The sequence below is a fragment of the Cavia porcellus genome, unplaced genomic scaffold (genome assembly GCF_034190915.1).
Source record: "Cavia porcellus strain 051 isolate PalLab524CR breed Dunkin Hartley unplaced genomic scaffold, mCavPor4.1 scaffold_9, whole genome shotgun sequence".
Classification (NCBI taxonomy): Eukaryota; Metazoa; Chordata; class Mammalia; order Rodentia; family Caviidae; genus Cavia; species Cavia porcellus.
Window position 1 is genome coordinate 11,314,836 of NW_026947492.1, and position 19,468 is coordinate 11,334,303.

At 39.7% G+C, this 19,468-nt stretch overlaps 1 protein-coding gene across 3 annotated transcripts in view; it reads left to right on the plus strand.

Moving 5' to 3' along the window:
- Positions 1-19,468, plus strand: part of Cbl (Cbl proto-oncogene) — a 99,042-nt gene that overhangs the window by 20,374 nt on the left and 59,200 nt on the right. For 2 of the 3 annotated variants that reach the window (XM_063255915.1, XM_063255914.1), the window contains exon 2: positions 11,742-11,989. In XM_063255915.1, coding sequence (XP_063111985.1) covers positions 11,742-11,989 — 248 coding nt within the window. Of the gene's footprint in view, positions 1-11,741; positions 12,024-19,468 lie in introns of those variants that run through there. The other variant, XM_063255916.1, reaches the window with a different exon arrangement.

A 19,468-nucleotide genomic window follows, 5' to 3' on the forward strand; every position in this document is an offset into this window, starting at 1 on the left:
TAGTAAAGTACAAAAACTGGAGGATGTCTGCCGTAACCTAGCTATGTGGCTTGAACACCCTGCCTGGCTGTTAGCAGTCTTCCTGCACCGCAGTCTGGTCCCGCTGTGTAGCAGTGGGAAGGGGACCTAACGCATTGGGCACCTCCTGTGTTTATGCTGTGCAGGCCTATCCTAGACATGTTGTGGGGTAGGTATTATTTCTCTTTTAAAAGAACTGAGGCTTAGCGGTTTTATGAAGTTAATTGAAGGTGAGCGATCAAAGTAAGATATTTTGTTATATCTTTGATGCAGTCATCAAAATATTAAAACTTTTTTTATTTTTGGTACTGGGGATTGAACTCACAATCTCTTGCTTACCAGGCAGGCGCTTGTGCCACTGAGCTAAATCCCCAGCTCCCAAATATTAAAACTAAAATCCTTTTAAATTTTAACTAAAATCTTAAATTTTGAACTTCATGGGAATGTCTCCTTGGTGATGCCCTGTCTATTCCATAAGAGCTCTATCGCTAGTGTCACTGACTGCAGCTTCTCAGACCAGCCCGAACCTGTTCCCACCTCAGGGGAGCTGTTTTCTCTTGGGGCTCCTCTGCTGCTGCTGATTCAGCTGCTGCTCTTGTAATTTCTTTCTTTCTTTCTTTCTTTCCTTTCTTTCCTTTCGTTTTTTTTTTTTTTTTTTGTGTGTGTGTGTGTCTTTTTATCGGTACTGGGGATTGAGCTCATGACTGCCTGCTTCCAAGGCAGGCGCTTATGCCGCTGAGCTAAATCCCCAGCCCCAATAATTTCTTTTTTTAAATTATTATTAAATGTATTGGTATATTTTAGGAGAGCATAGTGATTACGTTCATCATAGGAAATTTACACCTGTATGTGCTATAACTTTATTTTTTCCCCATTCCTCTACCCTCCCTTTTCAACCTCTTCCCCTCCTTTTTACAAAAGCTTTGTTTCCATTTTTTCCTCTTTTTTCCTTTCTTTCTTTTCCTTCCACACCCCCAGTTTCCTTCCCATTTGAACCTTTTCTTTGTATTTCCTAATATCTATTTATACTTTGGTTTCTCACACCAGAGAAGCAATGTATTTATTTACACATGTATGTCCAGTTTATTTCACTTAAGAGTATGGTCTCAAGGTGAGTGCATTTAACTAGAAGCTTTACCCTTCATTATGGCAGAATAATACTCCATTATATTTAAAAATACCCTACATCATCTTTATCTGTTCATCATCCTGTCTTCCAACCCTTAACTGGAATATTAGCTTTGAGAAGACTTTGCTCGCTCTTTTCCTTCCCTTTCCTCATCCCTTTTCTCTTCATCTCTCTCTCTCCTTCTTTCTTGTATTGGGGATTGTAGCCAGGTCCTTCCTGCTTTGCTGGAGAAGTCTTTTTTTTTGTTTTGTTTTGTTTTGACTTTGTTTTTTTAGTTTGGAAGACTAAAGTCTGGCTGAATCATGGCTGGCTTGAAATTTACATTGTACCTCAGCCTACCAGAGGGCTGGGATTAGAAGTGTTTGCCACCATAGCTGGCTTCTGTCTACTAGGTTTTTTATTCCTTTTTTGTTTGAGTCAGGGTTTCACTATGTAATTAATTCAGGTGTGGCCTTGACCTTTGCAGAAGTCCTCCTGTCTCAGCCTCTCAAATGCTGGGGTCACAGACATGCATCGCATGCCAGCTACTGTTTTTAAAATATTACTCTCCTTTAATTCTCAGCAGGATCCCTGATACTATCGTTGGTTTTCTTTTTTATTGATAGATAATTCTCAGATTCGGGGGAGTGACCTTTTCCTCTCACTCCTGTATCCCAGTACCTGTTGGGTTAAGAGAGATCAAAGTATCAGGTATGACCTTTAAGTTATTGGCTCCATAGCGTTACTTGTAGCTCAGCTCCGCATCACTAGTGATTCACTAAAAAACAGGAGGCTAGGGGGCTGGGGGTTTAGCTCAGCAGCATAAGCACCTGCCTTGCAAGCAGGCGGTCGTGAGTTCGATCCCCGGTACCGATAAAAATGAAAAAGACAAAAAAAAAAAAAAAAAAAAACAAAAAAAAAAAAAAACAGGAGGCTCAGGAAGAAGGAAGATGACTTTGTTCAAAGTTTGCTCCTGGGGGCAGAAGGGCCCTTACTGCCGCAGGTCAGCAGCGCACTGTGGCCAGGTGTGTGTTGGGGGGGCTTTCCATAAGGAAGAGAGGGAGAGGAGACCGAGTGAGCCACTAGACCACCCCATGCTGGTCTCACCACGGGAAGAACAGCCCCTAACTGCGTGTTCTGTCCATTCATCTGAGCTGAGGACAGGTGGACTGTGTTAGGTCTGAGAGAAGGGGGAGGAAGAGGAGAGGGACAGGAAGAGGGGAGAGGAGGAGGAAGAAGTCCATGGAAAGAGTGGAGTGGACGGCTGTGAAAGTAGTGGGCGGCGGTGGCTTTATTTCGGGAATGCGGGGAGAGACCCTCCCCCTGGCCCCGGGCGTAGCATCTCCGCAGCACCCAGGGGCCGGTGGTCTCTCCGGGAACACGGGGAGAGGAGACTGGTGTACTGGCCGCTGGAATCTAGCGATCTCTCTCTGACCGGCGATCTCTCTCGGACACGTGGCGTGGGGGAATATAAATAGCCTAAGCTTAGGGCAGTGCCCTAAGGCCATTAGAGATGTACAGGTATTTCATTGACACACAGGTTCTTAGGGATGGGGGTATAGGGTTACAGTCAAGTCTATAGGGGGCAGGGGAGGCAGGAGTTTTCTAACTTGGCTGCAGCCTTTCCTGGTTACAGTGTCTGGTCTGGGCCAGCAACTCTTTCAGACTGGACCTCTGCGTTCTTGGCACAAGAAAGTGGCTTATTGCTGAGAGAAAAATTCAGGTTTCTAAAAATCCATTTTACCATCGTGGTTACAATTCCCCCTTAAAATGACTCTATTTTTCTCTCAATCTGTCTTCATTTCCATTCTAATCTCCTAGTCTCAAAGTTGGCATTCCATCTTTCTTTTGTGAGCTGAAGTAGGAGACCTACTATTTAAATATTTTTATTATAAATTTGTTTGTTCTTTTTGTGGTGCTAAGAATAGGATCCAGGTCCTTGAACTTGAAGTGCTCCTGCCACCCTTTCCCAGAGCGTGAGAACTGTGGGTGTACACCATAATGCCTGGCTGGCAGGCACTGTACACCACTGAGCTGCACTCCCCCTTCCTTTAAAAATAACATCTGAGCTGGGCATGGGGACACCTGTAATCCCAGCACTCAGGAGCCTGAGGCAGGAAGATCACTGCAAGTTTAAGGCCAGCCGGGTCTACAAAGTGAGTTCAAAACCAGTCTGAACTGCATAGTGAGACCCTGTCTCACAAAGGCAAAAACAAACAAACAAAGAAACCCCCACAAAACAAAACAAAACAAAACAAAAATCCCCCATGCAAACAAAAAATAAATATAACATCTGACTTTACAAATGAAGTTTTGAGATAAATGCTTATCAGCTGGGAGTTGTCTGTATTTGTTTTATTAATATGAATTCTTAACTCTGTTGTACTTAGAATACAGTTTTTTTTTTTTTTTTTTTTAAGGTGAAGCCTTTTTCCTTGGCTAAGTGGTTCCCATTTGGCCTGAACACTTCATAGGATGAGCAACTTCCTAAAATACTGTTAAAATATTCATGTATTGAATGCTTTGTTGATTCAGCTTGTCTTTATTTCCTAGGCTTATATAGGGCTGTTTTTAAGAGCCTAAGAAATAATGTGCAAGCTGGACACATCATATAGTCCACCCCTGTAATGCCACACTCTAGGAGGCAGACAGAGGAGGATGGGAGGTTTAAGCCCTTAATTAGTACCGTTTTTCAAAATAAGAAAGATCCATGGTGGAGTGCCAGCCTTGTGTGCACTGGGTCTAATTCCTGGAATTGGGAGGTGGGGGAGAGGGGAGAGAGACAGAGAGGAAATACCCAGTTCATATGTTTTCATACTGCCTTGTCATTTGAAGAACCCTTGATTAGCTAAGAGGAAATTTTGTAGTTGTGTTAGATGAACCTAAAATTCTACTTCTGAGGAATCTATTCTAAGTAAACATTCTGATACAGAAAAGTGAAATTGCCCAAGCCTGCTCCTCACAAGGATAGTGAAGTAGTGAATACTTGAAAACAACATAAGCATTGAAACACAGACGTGAGGATAGTTAAATTACACTGTATGCGTAGAATGGGACCATTTGAACATTTGATAAGAGTTTATAATGAACTTTTGCAGACGGAAGAAACCTTTTGTTTTGTGTTTGCAATGCTGGGCATTGAACCTAAGGCCTTGCCCATAATAGGCAAATGCCCTAACACTTAGCAGTACCCTGCCCAGCTATTGATTAAGACAAAGTAGGAGAACGTCACACGTCTGCTTCCGCCAGTGTTAGGGTAAGTTGTTTAAAATCAGGTATACCCTGGACCACTAAAAAGCTAAAAGATATGGATGGCCGTGAGAAAGACGGAAGCTGGGTTCTGCGGGATGAGTGAAGCCATCAGAGAGGCGAAGCTCTGTTTTTGAGACTGTTTTACTTTCAATTCTGGTAGTGATAGCTAAGAGCCAAGATGAATTTTTAAAAATATTTGTGTGGGGAAAAACATTGAAATTGAAGCCTGCCGACACAAATGGTCCTGGGAGTAGGAAGAACAGAAGTAGACTGGGTTGCAGAGGGAGAGGAAGGCTGGCCTCGAATCATTTCAGCTGGATTGGCTTAAAATAATATGAGATGTCCAGGATCCCCAGCATGTGCATTTGCTGGAGACAAAAAGTAAAACCTTTTTGAGTAGCAGCATTCATAGTCCAAGACTGTGTATAATTTTTATAAAAAATACCTACCATTCAAAGATAATGAGGAGAGCCGGGTGTGGTAGTGTGTACGTGTAATCCCAACGCTTGGGAGACTGAAGGTGAAAAGGATCACAGGGAGTCCAGCCAGCCTGGATTACATGGTGAGACCCTGTCTCAAAACAAAAACAAAAACAGGAATATAAAAAGACAAGATGCAACTGACAGCTCCAAGGGACAATAGGAACAAAGACACACAGGATACAAATATTTGTTATCAGTCATGGACTTAAAGTATGTCTTTGATTAGTGCATTAAAATTAAAGATGCGGTTGATTATTGTAACAGATTTGAAATAGGAAAATAAAGTAGAAATTCTAGAACTAAAGAATTGATCATCGAGTCAGTAGATGGGGTTAGTAGCATAGATACAGCTGAAGAGAGAACTCGTGAAACAGAAGGTAAGTCAGGAAAAATAATTCATACTGAGGCATCGAGAGACAAAAGGACGGAGAATACTGAGGAATGCAGGGACCCAGAGTCTGGTACACATGCCTTAGGCATTTTAGGCAGTTGAACTTCAGAAGAGGAAAAAGTAAGCGGCGGAGAAGCAATATTTGATGAGAAATTGGTTGAGATTTTCCCAAAGCTAGTGAAAATCAAGTCAAAAATTAAGAATAAACAAAGCAAAAAATAAATAAAATTGATCCTCGGTAAGCACCAGGCTGGAAAAAATATAAACAAACCATATTTAACGCATCATAGTAACATTGCTAAGAAAACCGATAAAAGAAACCTTTATTTATTTTGCAGTACTAGATACTGAATTTAGGACCTTTGCACTGAGCCGCACCCCCAGCCCTTGTATTACTTTTTATTTTGAGACAGGGTCTTGCTAACTGCCCAAGACGACCAGGTTGTGATATTAACTCTTTCAAGAGGATACTTAGAAGGGGAACACCTGGGTCTTGTAGTTTTAGTCTTTTTGAGGAATCTTCATACTGATTTATATTGGTTGTATCAGTTCACACTCCCACCAGTAATGGAGAAGGGTTCTTTTTTTCCTCCCACACTTGTTTTTTCCTCCCACAACTTGCCAGCATTTGTTATTGGTTACTTTCTTGATGGTAGTTATTATTTCTAGAATGAGATGAAATATCAATGTTCTAATTTGCATTTCTTGAATGACCAGTAATGTTGAGCATTTTTTCATATATTTATTTGCTGTTGCACTTCTTCATCTGAGACATGTCTATTCATTTCAAGTGCCCATCTTTGGATTTGGTCTTTAAATTTGGGAGCATCTGATTTTGAGTTCTCTACATACTCCAGATGCTAGTTCTTTGAGAAGGAGTAGCTGGTAAAAATTTTCCCCATTCTATAGGTTGTTTCTTCACTCAGCTAGGTTTTCATTTTGGGGGAGGGGGGTTTCAGGAATTAAACTCAGGACTTCGTGCTTACCAGGCAGACCCTGTGCTGCTGAGCTATATCCTCGGTTAGCTGGTACTTTCTTTTGCTGTACAAAAGCTTTTTAATTTGATGTGATCCCAGTTGTCGGTTCTTTTTGTAATATTTCTTGTGTGATTGAGGTTTTGTTCATAAAGTCTTTAGCTATACTAGTGTCTTCAAGAGTTTAACCTATTCTTTGAGCAAGTTGTTTCTGTTTTTATATTTGGATCTTTGATCCATATCAGTTTCAGCTTAGTGTGCGGTAAGGGATAGGAATCTAAGTTCAGTGTTCGGGGTGTGGAAAGCCAGTTTTTCCAGCACCATTATTAAAGAGGCTATCTTTATTCTAGTGAAGGTGTTTGGGTCCTTTGTGAAAGGTAAGTTAGCTGCGTGGGTGTGCTTGGGAGTTGTTTCTGTGTCTTCTGTTTTGTTGATTGTTGGGTCTGTTTTCTTGTCAGTACCATGCTGCTTCTGTCACTGTAGCTTTGTATTGTAACCTCAAATAGAGCATTGTGGTGCCTTGCTCTTCTTGCCCCAAATTAATTTTGCTATTCTGTATCTCATTTCCATATGAATTTTATGCTTGCTTTTCTGATTTGGTAATTCACCACTATAAATTGATAAGATTATATAGTGCGTCCAAAAGATGAGAAGTATAAAACGAAAGAGGCCTTTATTCTGAGAACGCCGAGAGAGAACCCCCCCCCCCCCCACCGCTGGAGTCTGGCTTTCTCTCTGGCAGACATGTGGGGGGGGGGCGTAATATAAGTAGCCTAAGCTTAAGGTGGTGCCCTAGGGCCATTAGAGATGCACAGGTATTTCATTGGCACTGGTTTGGCGCTAGGGGCAAATTCCTAAGGGTGGGGAAGATAATGCCATAGGTAAATTACTGGGGGTTGGGGAGATAGGAGCTCCTTGGTTCCGCTTGAGGCTTCATGGGCTACGGTGTCCTGTCTGGGCCAATACTCTTTCATAAATTTTCCTTGCAGGACTGCTTTCATTGTATCTCATACTGTAATGGCAGTAGTGCTTAATTGTAAAAAATGTCGAATTTCATCTGTGATCCATTGATTGTTCAGGAAGTGTTACTTAATTTCCATGTGTTTCTGTAGTTTTTGTGTTCTCTTTTAAGGCATTGATTTCCAATTTCATTGCACTATGACCTGATAATATGCACGCATGGAATAATTTTGTTTACTTTGCATTTACTTAAGCATGTTCTGGGAGTCAGTGTGTGGTCTGGTTTTTTGTGTTTTTTTGTGTTTTTTTTTGAGATAGGGTCTTGCTAAGTAGCCCAGGCTCTCATCAAACTCATGGTGATCCTCCTGCATCAGCACCCTCCTGAATACTGGATTATAGGCATGCAGCATCACTGCCAGCACAGTATGAGGTCTCTTGGAGGCAGTCCCATGTGCTGCTGAGAAGAATGTGTATACTGTTGTTGCTGTGTGGAATACTCTGTCGCTATCTGCCAAGTCTATTTGTTCAAAGGTTTAATTGACCTCTGATATTTCTTTGATTTCGGGGGTCTGGTTGATCCATTTGTAACAGTGGAGTATTGAAGTCCCATATCGTAACTATATAGTACTTACCTGATTTTTCATATCTGTTATTGTTTTATGTAGTTGGATTGCCAATATTTGGTGCATATATATTTATGATTGTTATCTCTTCTCTTAGTGTGTTAACAAATGTCAGGACCTTCTTGTGTCTTCTGTTGAGTCTTGGCTTGAAACCCACTTTGTCTGCAAATAGGACGACTACCCCTGATTTTTTCCTGCTTCTCGTTGCATGAAGGGTTGTTTTCCATCCTTTGGCTTGCAGTTATTTCTTTTTGAGTTAAATGTGTTCCTCGTGTGCAGCATATGATTGGATCTTGTTTCTTGATCCATTCTGCTAATCTGTTTCCTTTAATTGGTGAATTGAATTAATTCATTCAGTTGATGACTTTCATTGATGGGTATAACTAAAAGATATTGACTTGTCCTTGTCAATGTATTACTTTTGATTCCTTTCTTTTTGCTTTTATTTAATTGCTTGCATTGCCTGGTGGGTCCATTCTACTGGAATTCTTGGAATTGTTGTCTTGATTGTCTTTTCCTAGAATATCCTTCAAAAAGTGCTGGTTTGGTGGTCATGAATTTCTTCATGAATGTTTTTTTTTTTTTTAATATCATGGAAGTGCCTGCCTCACTTCTCCATCAATATATATATATATATATATATATATATATTTTTTTTTTTTTTTTTGGTCTTTTTCCTTTTTATCGGTACTGGGGATCGAACTCACGACTGCCTGCTTGCAAGGCAGGTGCTTATGCCACTGAGCTAAATCCCCAGCCCCAACTTCTCCATCAATATTGAAAGATAAGTTTTTTGGGTTCATCAATCTGGGTTGAAGATTATTTTCTTTTAGAACTTGAAATACTTCAAGCTCTCCTTGACTTAATGGTTTAGGTTGAAAAGTCTGTTGTGAATCTGATGGGCTTTCCTATATTGGTGATTTGTTTCTTTTAACAGCTTTTGATATTCTGCTCTAGTGTTGAATTTCTGGAATACTTATATAGTTCTTTTTCTGCTCATAGCTAGTTGGAGTTCTGTGTGTCTTACTCATCTCTGTGTGAAATTCTTCATGCTTGGGAAGTTTTCTACTATGACTTTTTTTTTTGGTACTGCGGATTGAACTCATGACCTCTCACTTGTCAGGCAGGTGCTTGTGTTGCTGAGCTATATATATCCCTGGCTTTTCTGCTATTACTTCTTTTTTAAATTATTATTATTATTATTATCTTGCTATTACTTCTATGGACAGGCTTTTAAATGTCCTTTGTGCTATCTTCTGATTTTTTCATTGACTCCAACTAATTTTATGTTCTTCTTTGCGTCATGTATTAGCTGTGGGATTGATTTTTTGTGGTCCTTGGTTTTTTTTTTTTTTTTTTTGGTACCGGGGATCAAACTCACAACCCTGGGCTTGCAAAGCAGGTGCTTATGCTGCTGAGCTAAATCCCCAGCCTCTCCCTTGGTATTTTTAAGAAATTTTTCTTTTGCTGTTTGGCTGACCCCAACCCTGTCTTCTAGATCTGGTATTCTGTCTTCACACATTGATTAACTGTGCTGTGTATATTTTTTAGTTTCCTGGATATCTGTTTGAGTCTGTCTTGTGAAATGCAGTTCTTTCCTATGTTGGACACTCATGATTTTAATCACTTTCTAAGCACTTCTGCTTTTTTGTTTTTAAAATCTGTATCTGCTCTAGGTTCATAGCCATGTCCTTCACTGTGGTCATTGTCTCCTTTGTCTGTGAAATTATTTGTTTTTTTCTAGAGTCTTTCGTCTGCCTTACTAGTTTTGCTGCTGAAAGTTCTGCTGGGTGGCTTTTGATTTCTCCTCTCAGTGCCCCTGGATTTGCCATGGCTGAGCTGGAGGGTCTGGGGTTGCATCTTGCTTCTTTGCTTTCTCACTTTAAAAATTTTTTTTTTCCTGCGTTGATGTTTACAAATTGTTTGTGGTAGGTAGCTTTATTACTAGCATTGTGACCTAGCTCTAGATTCTTTTACAGAAATGTCCTCGAGGCATAGCTAGCTCTTGGCCTTTGAGTCTGTCCCAGCATCTGTCTCTTCTGTTTATTAGGAATGAGAGGTTGCACCCTGTTTGTCCTAGCATGCAGTTCTTTGGTACTCAACTGCAGAATTGTAGCATTGTTTTGGCATACAAAGAAGACCAGTTGATCACAGCAACTTGGCTGAAGTAGTACAGTCAGCAATAACAATAGCATCAAACATAGATTGGGAAGTGACAAGCTATGAAAGCTAGTAATTTGCTACTTTTAGCTGTAAGTACAAGATTTATAGTTATATAACAAGGTTTAAGACATATCAGAAAATTACATACAGTAGATTCCATTCAGTAGAGTAATTTTACCATAAGATGAGAAAATTAATAGAAGAAAAAATAGAAAAATAAAAGAAGCAGAATCGAGCGTGGTGGTGTACTCCTTAATCCCAATACTTGGGAGACTGAGACAGGAGGATCATTGCAAGTTCAAGACCAGCCTGAACTGCATAACGAGACCCTGTCTCAAAAAAACAAAACAAAACAAAACAAAAAAAAAAAAATAGAAGCAAAAGAAGTTGAAAGCGAGGTTGAAGGACAGAGGATTACCTAAGCTTGAGGAAACTGGTGAAGAAGGCAGGAGGGAGTGAAAAACAAAACCAGGGACAGAACAAAACAAAACAAGACTATAAAGTGTTCCTTCTCACAGAGAGAGAGAGAGAGAGAGAGAGAGAGAGAGAGAGAGAGAGAGAGAGAGAGATGTGTTTCTGAAGGAGACGGTCAGAGCTCAGATCTGTGCTCAGTGGTACCAGCGAGCACAGATGGTGGTAGGACAGGGTGTGGTGTTCTGGAACTTTCAAAATCCATGGAAGATAACACTCAGAGTCTCTTGTGGGCCTGCCTGCGTATCCCTGACCATGCGTATCCGTCCCTCGGTGCCCTTCACCCAGTCACTGGTGTCCGTTTAGCACGGGAGAACCCTGAGATAAAGCTGATCTGTGGCTGCTCTGAGTCCGGGGCACAGTTGGCCCCTCCCTCAAATGGCATCTGACCAAGCACCCTCTTAGGATGCCGTCGTGGCCTGGACTGGGGTCGCCCCCCTGCTGCTGTAGTGCACGGCGAGTGCTTCCATTGCTCCCCAAGCCTTCTGGAGTTGCCGCTGTTACTGTCTTTGGATTCCGTCTTCCCTTCTCAGGCCACTAGCCAGGGAGAAAGTGCAGGTTGCCCCCTTTCTCTGGCTGTGTTGTGGTCTGTCTCTCCGGTTTCTCTGTAGGCTCTAATTTTCCCTTCAGCTCTTTGCTGGGTCTCAGGGATCCACCTCTCTCCTTCCTCCTCCCTCAAGTTGTTACTCTGCAGTGTCTGTATTCCAATATTTGGAATGCAGAGGTTGATTTGTTGCTTACTACTCTGCCGTCTTCTTGGAAATCTCTCTCTGGCATAGTGATTGTTAAAACCCCAAACCCTTCGACAACAGATTTAACTTCAGAGGCAGCCAGCCATCTACTTTATTTCTGTGTCTGGGAATTTTCTTTATTGTGAAGCCAGCCATGTATGAAAGTATCTTGCCATATTTCATTTCATCTAGTATATTTCAGATGTCTGTGGGGACCCCTGCCTGCCGCGATAGTTATTTTTAGCCTCTTGAGTGTCTCCATTGCTACCTTTCATGAAGCTTTGTTGCTCTTGTCATCCCTCCCCTCCCTGCTGGGCTTGAGCCTGTGTCTCCTGGGTAGGCAAGCGCTTGATAGCTCAGCTGTACTCCCAGCCATTCAGAGTTGTAAGGGGACCGACCGCTGAACACGTAGTGACTGCTTGTGGGCTGTGGGTTATGGCTTGTTTCTTACATTCTCATGTATTTTTCTGTTTCTGCAGAAAAATGTCATAACTTTTTTTTTTAATTTAAAGAGGAGATTGTCCTTAAGAGCCTCCAAATAATATACCTTCTTTTCCATTTGTTGCAGGTGGTGCGGTTGTGTCAGAACCCAAAGCTGGCGCTAAAGAATAGTCCGCCTTATATTTTAGACCTGTTGCCCGACACCTACCAACATCTTCGTACTATCTTGTCAAGATACGAGGGGAAGATGGAGACGCTTGGAGAAAATGAGTATTTCAGGGTGTTCATGGAAAATTTGATGAAGAAAACTAAACAGACCATAAGCCTTTTCAAGGAGGGAAAAGAAAGAATGTATGAAGAGAATTCTCAGCCTAGGTAATGGAGAAATACTACACAAATATTAATTCAGGTCTGTGACTGTCTGAATGAGTAGTACATAGAAACAGTTGGGTTGGATTGTTTTTTTGTTTGTTTGCTTTGTATTTTTAAGACAGGGTCTTGCTACATAGCTCAGGCTGGCCTTGAACTCACTGTGTAGTCCAGGCTGGCCTCAAACTCATGGTAATCCTCCTGCCTCAGCCTGCCAAATGCTGGGATTACAGGTGTGTGCCGCCACACCTGGCCTAGATTGAATTGTATGTTAGCAGGAATGGAGAGTTGAGATTTGGTTTAAAGGTGTGATTTATATAAAAAGTTATCTAGGAGCATGTTAAACCATCGTTGATACATTCATTTACCTCTGAAAAACCAGTCAGCCATGAAAATGATTGTAGTCAAGCTGGGTGCAGTGGTACACACCTGCAATCCCAGTGTTCTGGGAGGCTGAAACAGGAGGATCACCAAGTTTGAGCACAACCTGGGCAACTCAGCAATTTAGGGAGATCCTGTCTCAAAATAAAATATAAAAAAGGACTGTAATGTAGCTCACTGTGGAGTCCTAGGTTCCTTTGTCAGTACCACTGCGGGAGGAAAAGTTTCAGGCAGGAGAACCTTTGGAGCATGAAAGATGTTGAGAGCTTGAAAAAAAGACAGTTTAGGGTAAACTGAGATTGGGAGTAAATAATAGGTCTCATTTAACAGAAGCGTCTTTGCAGATTAAATTATAAACAAATAAATTATAAACAAATATGGGATAATAGGGAAAAAGGCTGGTAGTTTAGATAACCAACAGCGGAGGGGTGTCACTGGAGATTAAAACCAGGGCTCACAAGCTGCCATGTTGTTTTGGTTCATTTTTTTACCCCTCGTCGTGGTTTTGAGACAGGGTCTTGCTAACTCACTCAGGTTGGGCTCCATGTTAAGATACACCCCCACCCCATCTCAGCCTCCCTGGGTGCAGGGATTGCAGGTGTGTGGCACCATGGTGTGCTTGACTACTGTTTTTGTTTTGTAAGTAAAGCGAAATGACATTTCCTTAATAGGCAAGAGTAATTTTAAAACTAGAATAGTAGAAGCAAATGCAGTTAATTCAGTAAACATTTGAGGGATCACACATTTTTTTGTATCAACTGAATACTAAAAACTGGGCTATTTTATATGGTATTAATTTGGTTGTTATCAGTTACATACTGGGGAAAAATAAGGAACAGCCTTTAATACAGTAACATGGGTGTGATTATATTTTTTTTTCTAGTTGGAGATAAGTACTCATCCAGGACAAGTAATTATATATAGATTGCAGGATTTCTTACTGAGTGACTTGGTCTTGAGGAGTGACTTGAATTAGGTGGCATAGGTTATTGTCTTCAGCTCAAGCAATAACGTGCTAAGTGGTGTCCTTGTAATCTGTTATTCCTTTGACTCTGTCGGTTTAGATTTTGGCATCGTTAGGTATTTTGTTTTGTTTTTTCCTTTTTTCTCTTTTTGAGACAGGGTCTCACTGTGTAATTCAGGCTGGCCTTGAACTCACTTTGTAGCCCAGGCTGACCTTTAAGTCGCAGCAGTCTCTTTCTTGCCTCAGCCTCCCGAGTGCTGGGATTACAGGTGTGTGCACCTTGCCTGTCATCTACCTCTATCTTAATTTAAAATTCTCTCAAAATTTTTTTTCTGTGTCATTACTGGTACTATCTTTACTGAAACAAATTCTTCAGGTTTAAAGTTCGTAATATCAGTGTTTTCCTGAAAGTATTCCTGGTGACTAAATTTAATCTGTAGGAACCTTTGTGATTTCTGGTTTATATGCAGATGAGCTTTATTTCTATGAAATTCAAAAGTTTATGACTTTTCTTAAAATGGAATCTTGATGACTGGGAGAATGGCTCAGTTGGGAGAATGCTTCCCAAGCATGTGTGAGACCTTGGATTCGATCCCAGTATTACAAAAAAGGAAAACAGAAAAATGGAAGGAGGAAAAAGGAAAGCAATCTTGACTGTACTTGTAACTATCATTTTGTACTGTATTCCACCTCCTTGAGGGGAGTGGATTGATATTGCAGAGTTTGAAAAATGGAAGATGAAAGGAGAGTGGCCCATTCAAACTCAGTTTAATACCACAAAGCTTTAATAGAGATGTGCACACAATGTGAGAACACGACGTGGTGTGGTGGAATCAGAAGGGGGCATAGGCGAACTAGAGTTTGAAGGGCAAGTCGGAATTTTCTAGGAAGAGAATTCAAGGAATGGCCTTTAACACAGGGCATGAAGATGTAGGCTGTGTTGTGCAGGGAACATTGGAAGTTTGGTTTGGGTTAGCATTGCAGGAGATGGATAAATGGAAATACAGGTTGGAGTCAGATTTGAAAGGGCAGGTCTTCAATCTCCAGATTTCCTCCAGGTGACAGATGGGCTGGCATAGAACACATTAATTTATTTTTATTGTACATTAAATTTTGTTGGTACTTTTTTTTGTTGGTACATTTTAGATACATAGTGATCACATTCATCATAGAGAATTTCTTTCTTTCTTTCTTTTTTTTTTTTTTTTGCAGTACCGGGAATCGAACTCACAACCTTGTGCTTGCCAGGCAGGCGCTTATGCCACTGAGCTAAATCCCCAGCCCTGAGAATTTATTTCTGTACGTGGTATGATTTGTTTTTCTTCCCTCTCTCCTAACCAAAGAATGTTTTTTTCCCCCCAAATCAATTTTATTTCAAGGAAAAAAAAAACCTAAAAATTTCAAAACATGTCAATGGGGGCAGGCAACAGTGGTACATATATTGCACATTGTCATCCTCAAATCATTCACCCAGAGCACAGGACACCTACATTCAATTGTGCGAGCAATACCAGCACAAATCTTACTGTTAATTGAACTCAGAGAAATCAGTAGCATAACTATCTTTTACTACTTTTTATATATATACATAAATATTATATCTACATATACATATGTTACTTTCTGCTTCTCACACTAGTGAGACAATATGATATTTACATGTGTGTCTTATTTATTTCACTAATGATCTCAAGTTGCATCCATTTAGCTATCATTCTTTATGACTCTGTAGTACTGCATTGTATAAAGTTGCCACATCTTTTTTATCCATTCCTCCGTGGATGACCATTTAGGTTGTTTCCAGGATCTATTACAAATTGTGCTTCTATAGCCATGGTTGCACATATATTGCTTTGGTAGGATGCTTTAAATTTTTTTGGGAAGATACCCAGAAGGGGAATAGCTGGGTCAAATGGAACCTCCAATCCTCATTTTTTGAGGAATCTCTGATTTCCAGAGTAGTTGCTCCAGTCTGCATTCCCACGAACAATGCAGAAGGGTCCCTTTTTCTCCACAGCTCCTCCAGCGTTTGGTATTAGTTGATTTCTTGATGAAAACCATTGTTTCTGGGGTGAAGTGGAATCTCAGTGTTGTTTTAATTTGCATCTCTCAAATGACCAGTGATGTTGAACATTTTTTTCGTTAACTTATTTGCTGTTTGTATTTCTTTTTTTTTTTTTTTTTTTTTTGTCTTTTTCTTTTTTATCGGTACCGGGGATCAAACTCACAACTGCCTGCTTGCAAGGCAGGCGCTTATGCTGCTGAGTAAACCTCCAGCCCTGTTTGTATTTCTTCATCTGAGAAGTGTGTGTTCTCAGATGCCCAATTTTGGATTGAGTCTTTAAATCTGGGATGACTGATTTTTTTGAATTCTTTATATGTTCTCGGTAGTAATCCTTTGTCTGAGGTACAGCTGGCAAATATTTTCTCCCATCCTGTGGGTTTTCTCTTCACTCTGTGGTGGTTTCTCTTACTGTGCAAAAGCTTTTCAGTAGGGTGAGAACCCATTTGTTGATTCTTTGCGAGAGCAATGGGGGTTTTGTTCATAAAGTCTTTGCCTACACCTGTCTTCAAGAGTTTTACCTACTCTGTCTTCCAGCAGATTTAATGTTTCTGTTTTTAATATTAAGATCTTTGATCCATTCTTATTTTAGCTTAGTGCCTGGTGAAAGAGATACGGTCCAGTTTTAATCTTTAGCATGTTTAGAGCCAGTTTTTCCAGCACCATTCTTTGTAGAGACTTTCTTTCAGTGAATGTATTTGGCACCTTTGTCAAAGATAAGGTAGTTTAGTGTGTCTGGAGTTGTTTCTGCATCTTCTCTTAACTGTTCAGTGATCTCTGAGGTTTTTTTTTTTTTTTTTTTGCCAGTACCACACTGTTTTTATCACAGTAGCTTTAGAGTATAATTTCAAGTCAGGGATTGTGATGCCTTGGCCTTGTCTTGGTTGCCCAGGATTAGCCTTTGCTATTCCAGCTCTCTTCTTGTTCCAGATGAACTTTAGAATTGTTTTCTCTAATTCGGTGAGGTGTGCCATCGGAATTTGATTGGAAATACATTGAGTCTGTATAACAGTTTTGGAAATATTGGTTCTTCCTATCCAAGAGCATGGGATTCTCTCTCCATTTTCTAATATCCTCTTCAATCTCCTTTTTCAGACTAGTATAGTTTTCAATGTAGAAGTGTGTTACATCCTTTGTTAGATTGATTCATAAGTATTTCTGGGTTTTTGTTTGTTTTTTTGGTACTGGAGATTGAACTCCTGACCTCACATTTACCAAGCAGGCCCTTACGCTGCTGAGCTAACTCCTCGGCTTGGTATTTCCTTTTTTTGGGATGGTGTTGTAAAAGGAGTTATTTCCCTGGTTTTTCTTTAGTGAGTTTGTTACTTGTGTACAAGAAGGCTTTTTTGAGTGTTGATTTTGTATCCAGCTACATTACTGAATTTGCTTATTAAATCTAGTAGTTTTTTGGTGGGTTTTTTGGGGGTCTTCTAAGTAGAATATCATGTCATCTACAAATAATGATTGTTTAATTTCATCCTTTCTTATCTTTTTTTTTTTTTAATCGGTACCGGTGATCAAACTCATGACCACATGCTTGCAAGGCAGGTGCTTATGCCGCTGAGCTAAGTCCCCAGCCCCTATCCTTTCTTATCTTTATTTCTTTATTTGTTTCTCGTCTAATGGCTTCAGCTAAAGTTTTCAGGACTGTGTTGAATAAGGGTGGAGACAGTGAATGTCCTAAGCTTTTTCCTGATTTTAAAGTGATAGTTTTCAGTTTTTGTCCATTTAGTATGACTTAACAGTTGGTTCATCATACATGGCTTTTATCAGACTAGATAAAGACCATCTATTCTAGTTTTCTGTAGGGTTTTTGTCATGAATGGGCATTTGACTTTATCAAAAGCCTTTTCTGCATCTATTGAGATGATGATACGATTTTTTCTTTGGTTCTGTTAATATGGAGTATTATATTTATGGATTTACATATGTTGAACCATCCTTTTTTCCCTGGGATGAACTGCTTTTGATTGTGGTGTATAATCTCCTTGATGATTTGCTGCAGTCTGTTTGCCAGTATCTTATTGAGGATTTTTGCATCAATGTTCATTAGGAAGATTGGCCTGTAATTCTCTTTGTTAGTTGGGTCCCGCTCTGGTTTTGGTATCAGAGTAGTGCTTGCTTCGAATTTGGGAGTATTGCTTCCCTTTCAGTTTTATTAAAGAGTTTAAGAAGTAGTGGTGGTATGTCCTCCCTGAATTTCTTGTAGAATTCAGCAGTGAATCGGTCAGGGCCTGGGCTTTCTTTGTTGGTAGGTTTTTAATTACATCTTTTATTTCATTGATGTTGATTTATTTAGGATTTTTATATTTTGTTGATTCAGCTTTGGTGATTCACTTGTATCTAGGAATTTGTCCATGTCTTTGGTATTTTCTATCTTACTAGAATACAAGTTCTCAAAGTGCATATAGGTGATTTTCTGAGTTTCTACAGGGTCTGATGTGATTTCACCCTTTTCATTCCTAATTGCATGGATTTGAGTCTTTCCTTTCCTTTTTTTCTGATAAGGTTGGCTAAGAGTTTGTCAATTTTATTTAATCTTTCAAAGAACCAACTCTTCGATTCATTGATCCTTTGTAATTTTTTTAGTCTCCAGTGTGTTAATTTCTGTTCTGCTCTTTATAATTTCCTCCCTCATGTGAGCTTTTGGCTTAGCCTGCTCTTCTTTTTCTAGAAGTTTGAGGTTCAACATGAAGTTGTTTCTGTGTGTTTGGTCTGGTTTCCTGTTATGGATATTGACTGCTATAAATTTTCCTTTAAAACTGCTTTCATTGTGTCCCACAAATTCCAGTATGTTGTATTGTTATCATTCATCTGTAAAAAATGGCTAACTTCTTCTTTAATTTTGTCTATTGACCCATTGGTTATTCATTAGGATGCTATTTAATTTTCACATGTTAATGAAGTTCTTGTGATTTCTTTTGTCATAGGTTTCCAATTTCATGGCACTGTGATCTGGTACCCTGCACGGGATAATTTCAGTTCCTAGCTTTTACTTAAGCATATCCTATGAGCAGTATATGGACTATTTTGGAGAATGTCTATGTGCAGCTAACAAGAAAGTGTATTCCGGTGTAATAGCGTGGAACACTCTAGACATCTACTAAATCCATTTGTTTAAAAGTTTGATTTAGTTCTACTGTTTCATTATTGATTTTTTGTCTAATTGATCTGTCTTTTTGTGACAGAGTATTGAGGTCTCCCAGTAGAATTACAGTGGGGCTTATTTCATTTTTCAGGTCCATCAGTAATTGTTTTATATATAGTTGGGTACACTGGTATTTGTTGCATATATAATTATGATTGTTATCTCTTTCTCTTGGATTGTTCCCTCTCTGAGAATGTAAGTGACCTTCTTTATCTCTGTTAATCACTCTTAGCTTGAAATTCACTTTGTTTGCAAATGGAATAACTACCTCTGTTTTTTTCTGGATTCCTGTTTTATGGAGTATTTTTTATCCTTGGACTTTCAGTCTATGAATTTCTTTTTGAATTAAATGTGTTTCTTGTATGCAGCATATTGTTGAATCTTGCTTCTCGATCCATTCTGGCAGTCTGTGTCTTTTGATGGGTGAATTAAGACCATTAACATTGATGGTTATAAGTGAAATGTATTGACTTAACCCTTCTCATGTTATTTTCCTGTTGTTGGGTGTCCCCCCACCACCACCCCAATTGTTTGTCTTCCCTGAAGATTCCTTCTGTTGGAGTTCATGGAGGTATAATTCTTATCATCTCTTTCTAGAATGTCCTTCAGAGCATTATGGAGTGCTCATTTGGTGGTCATAATTTTCTTCAGGTGTTTTTTGTTATGGAAGTATCTCATTTCTCCATCAATTCTGAAAGATAGTTTTGTGGGATACATCAATCTGGATTGAAAGTTGTTTTCTTTCAGAACTTGAAGTACTTCACTCCAAGCTTTCCTTGACTTGAGAGTTTGTACTAAGAAGTCAGCTGTGATTCTTATGGGCTTTCCTTTATAGGTGATTTGTCTCTTCTCTAACAGCTTTTAGGATTCTATTTTTGTGTTGAATTTCTGGAATCTTGATTATGATATGCTTGGCTGTAGATTTTTTTA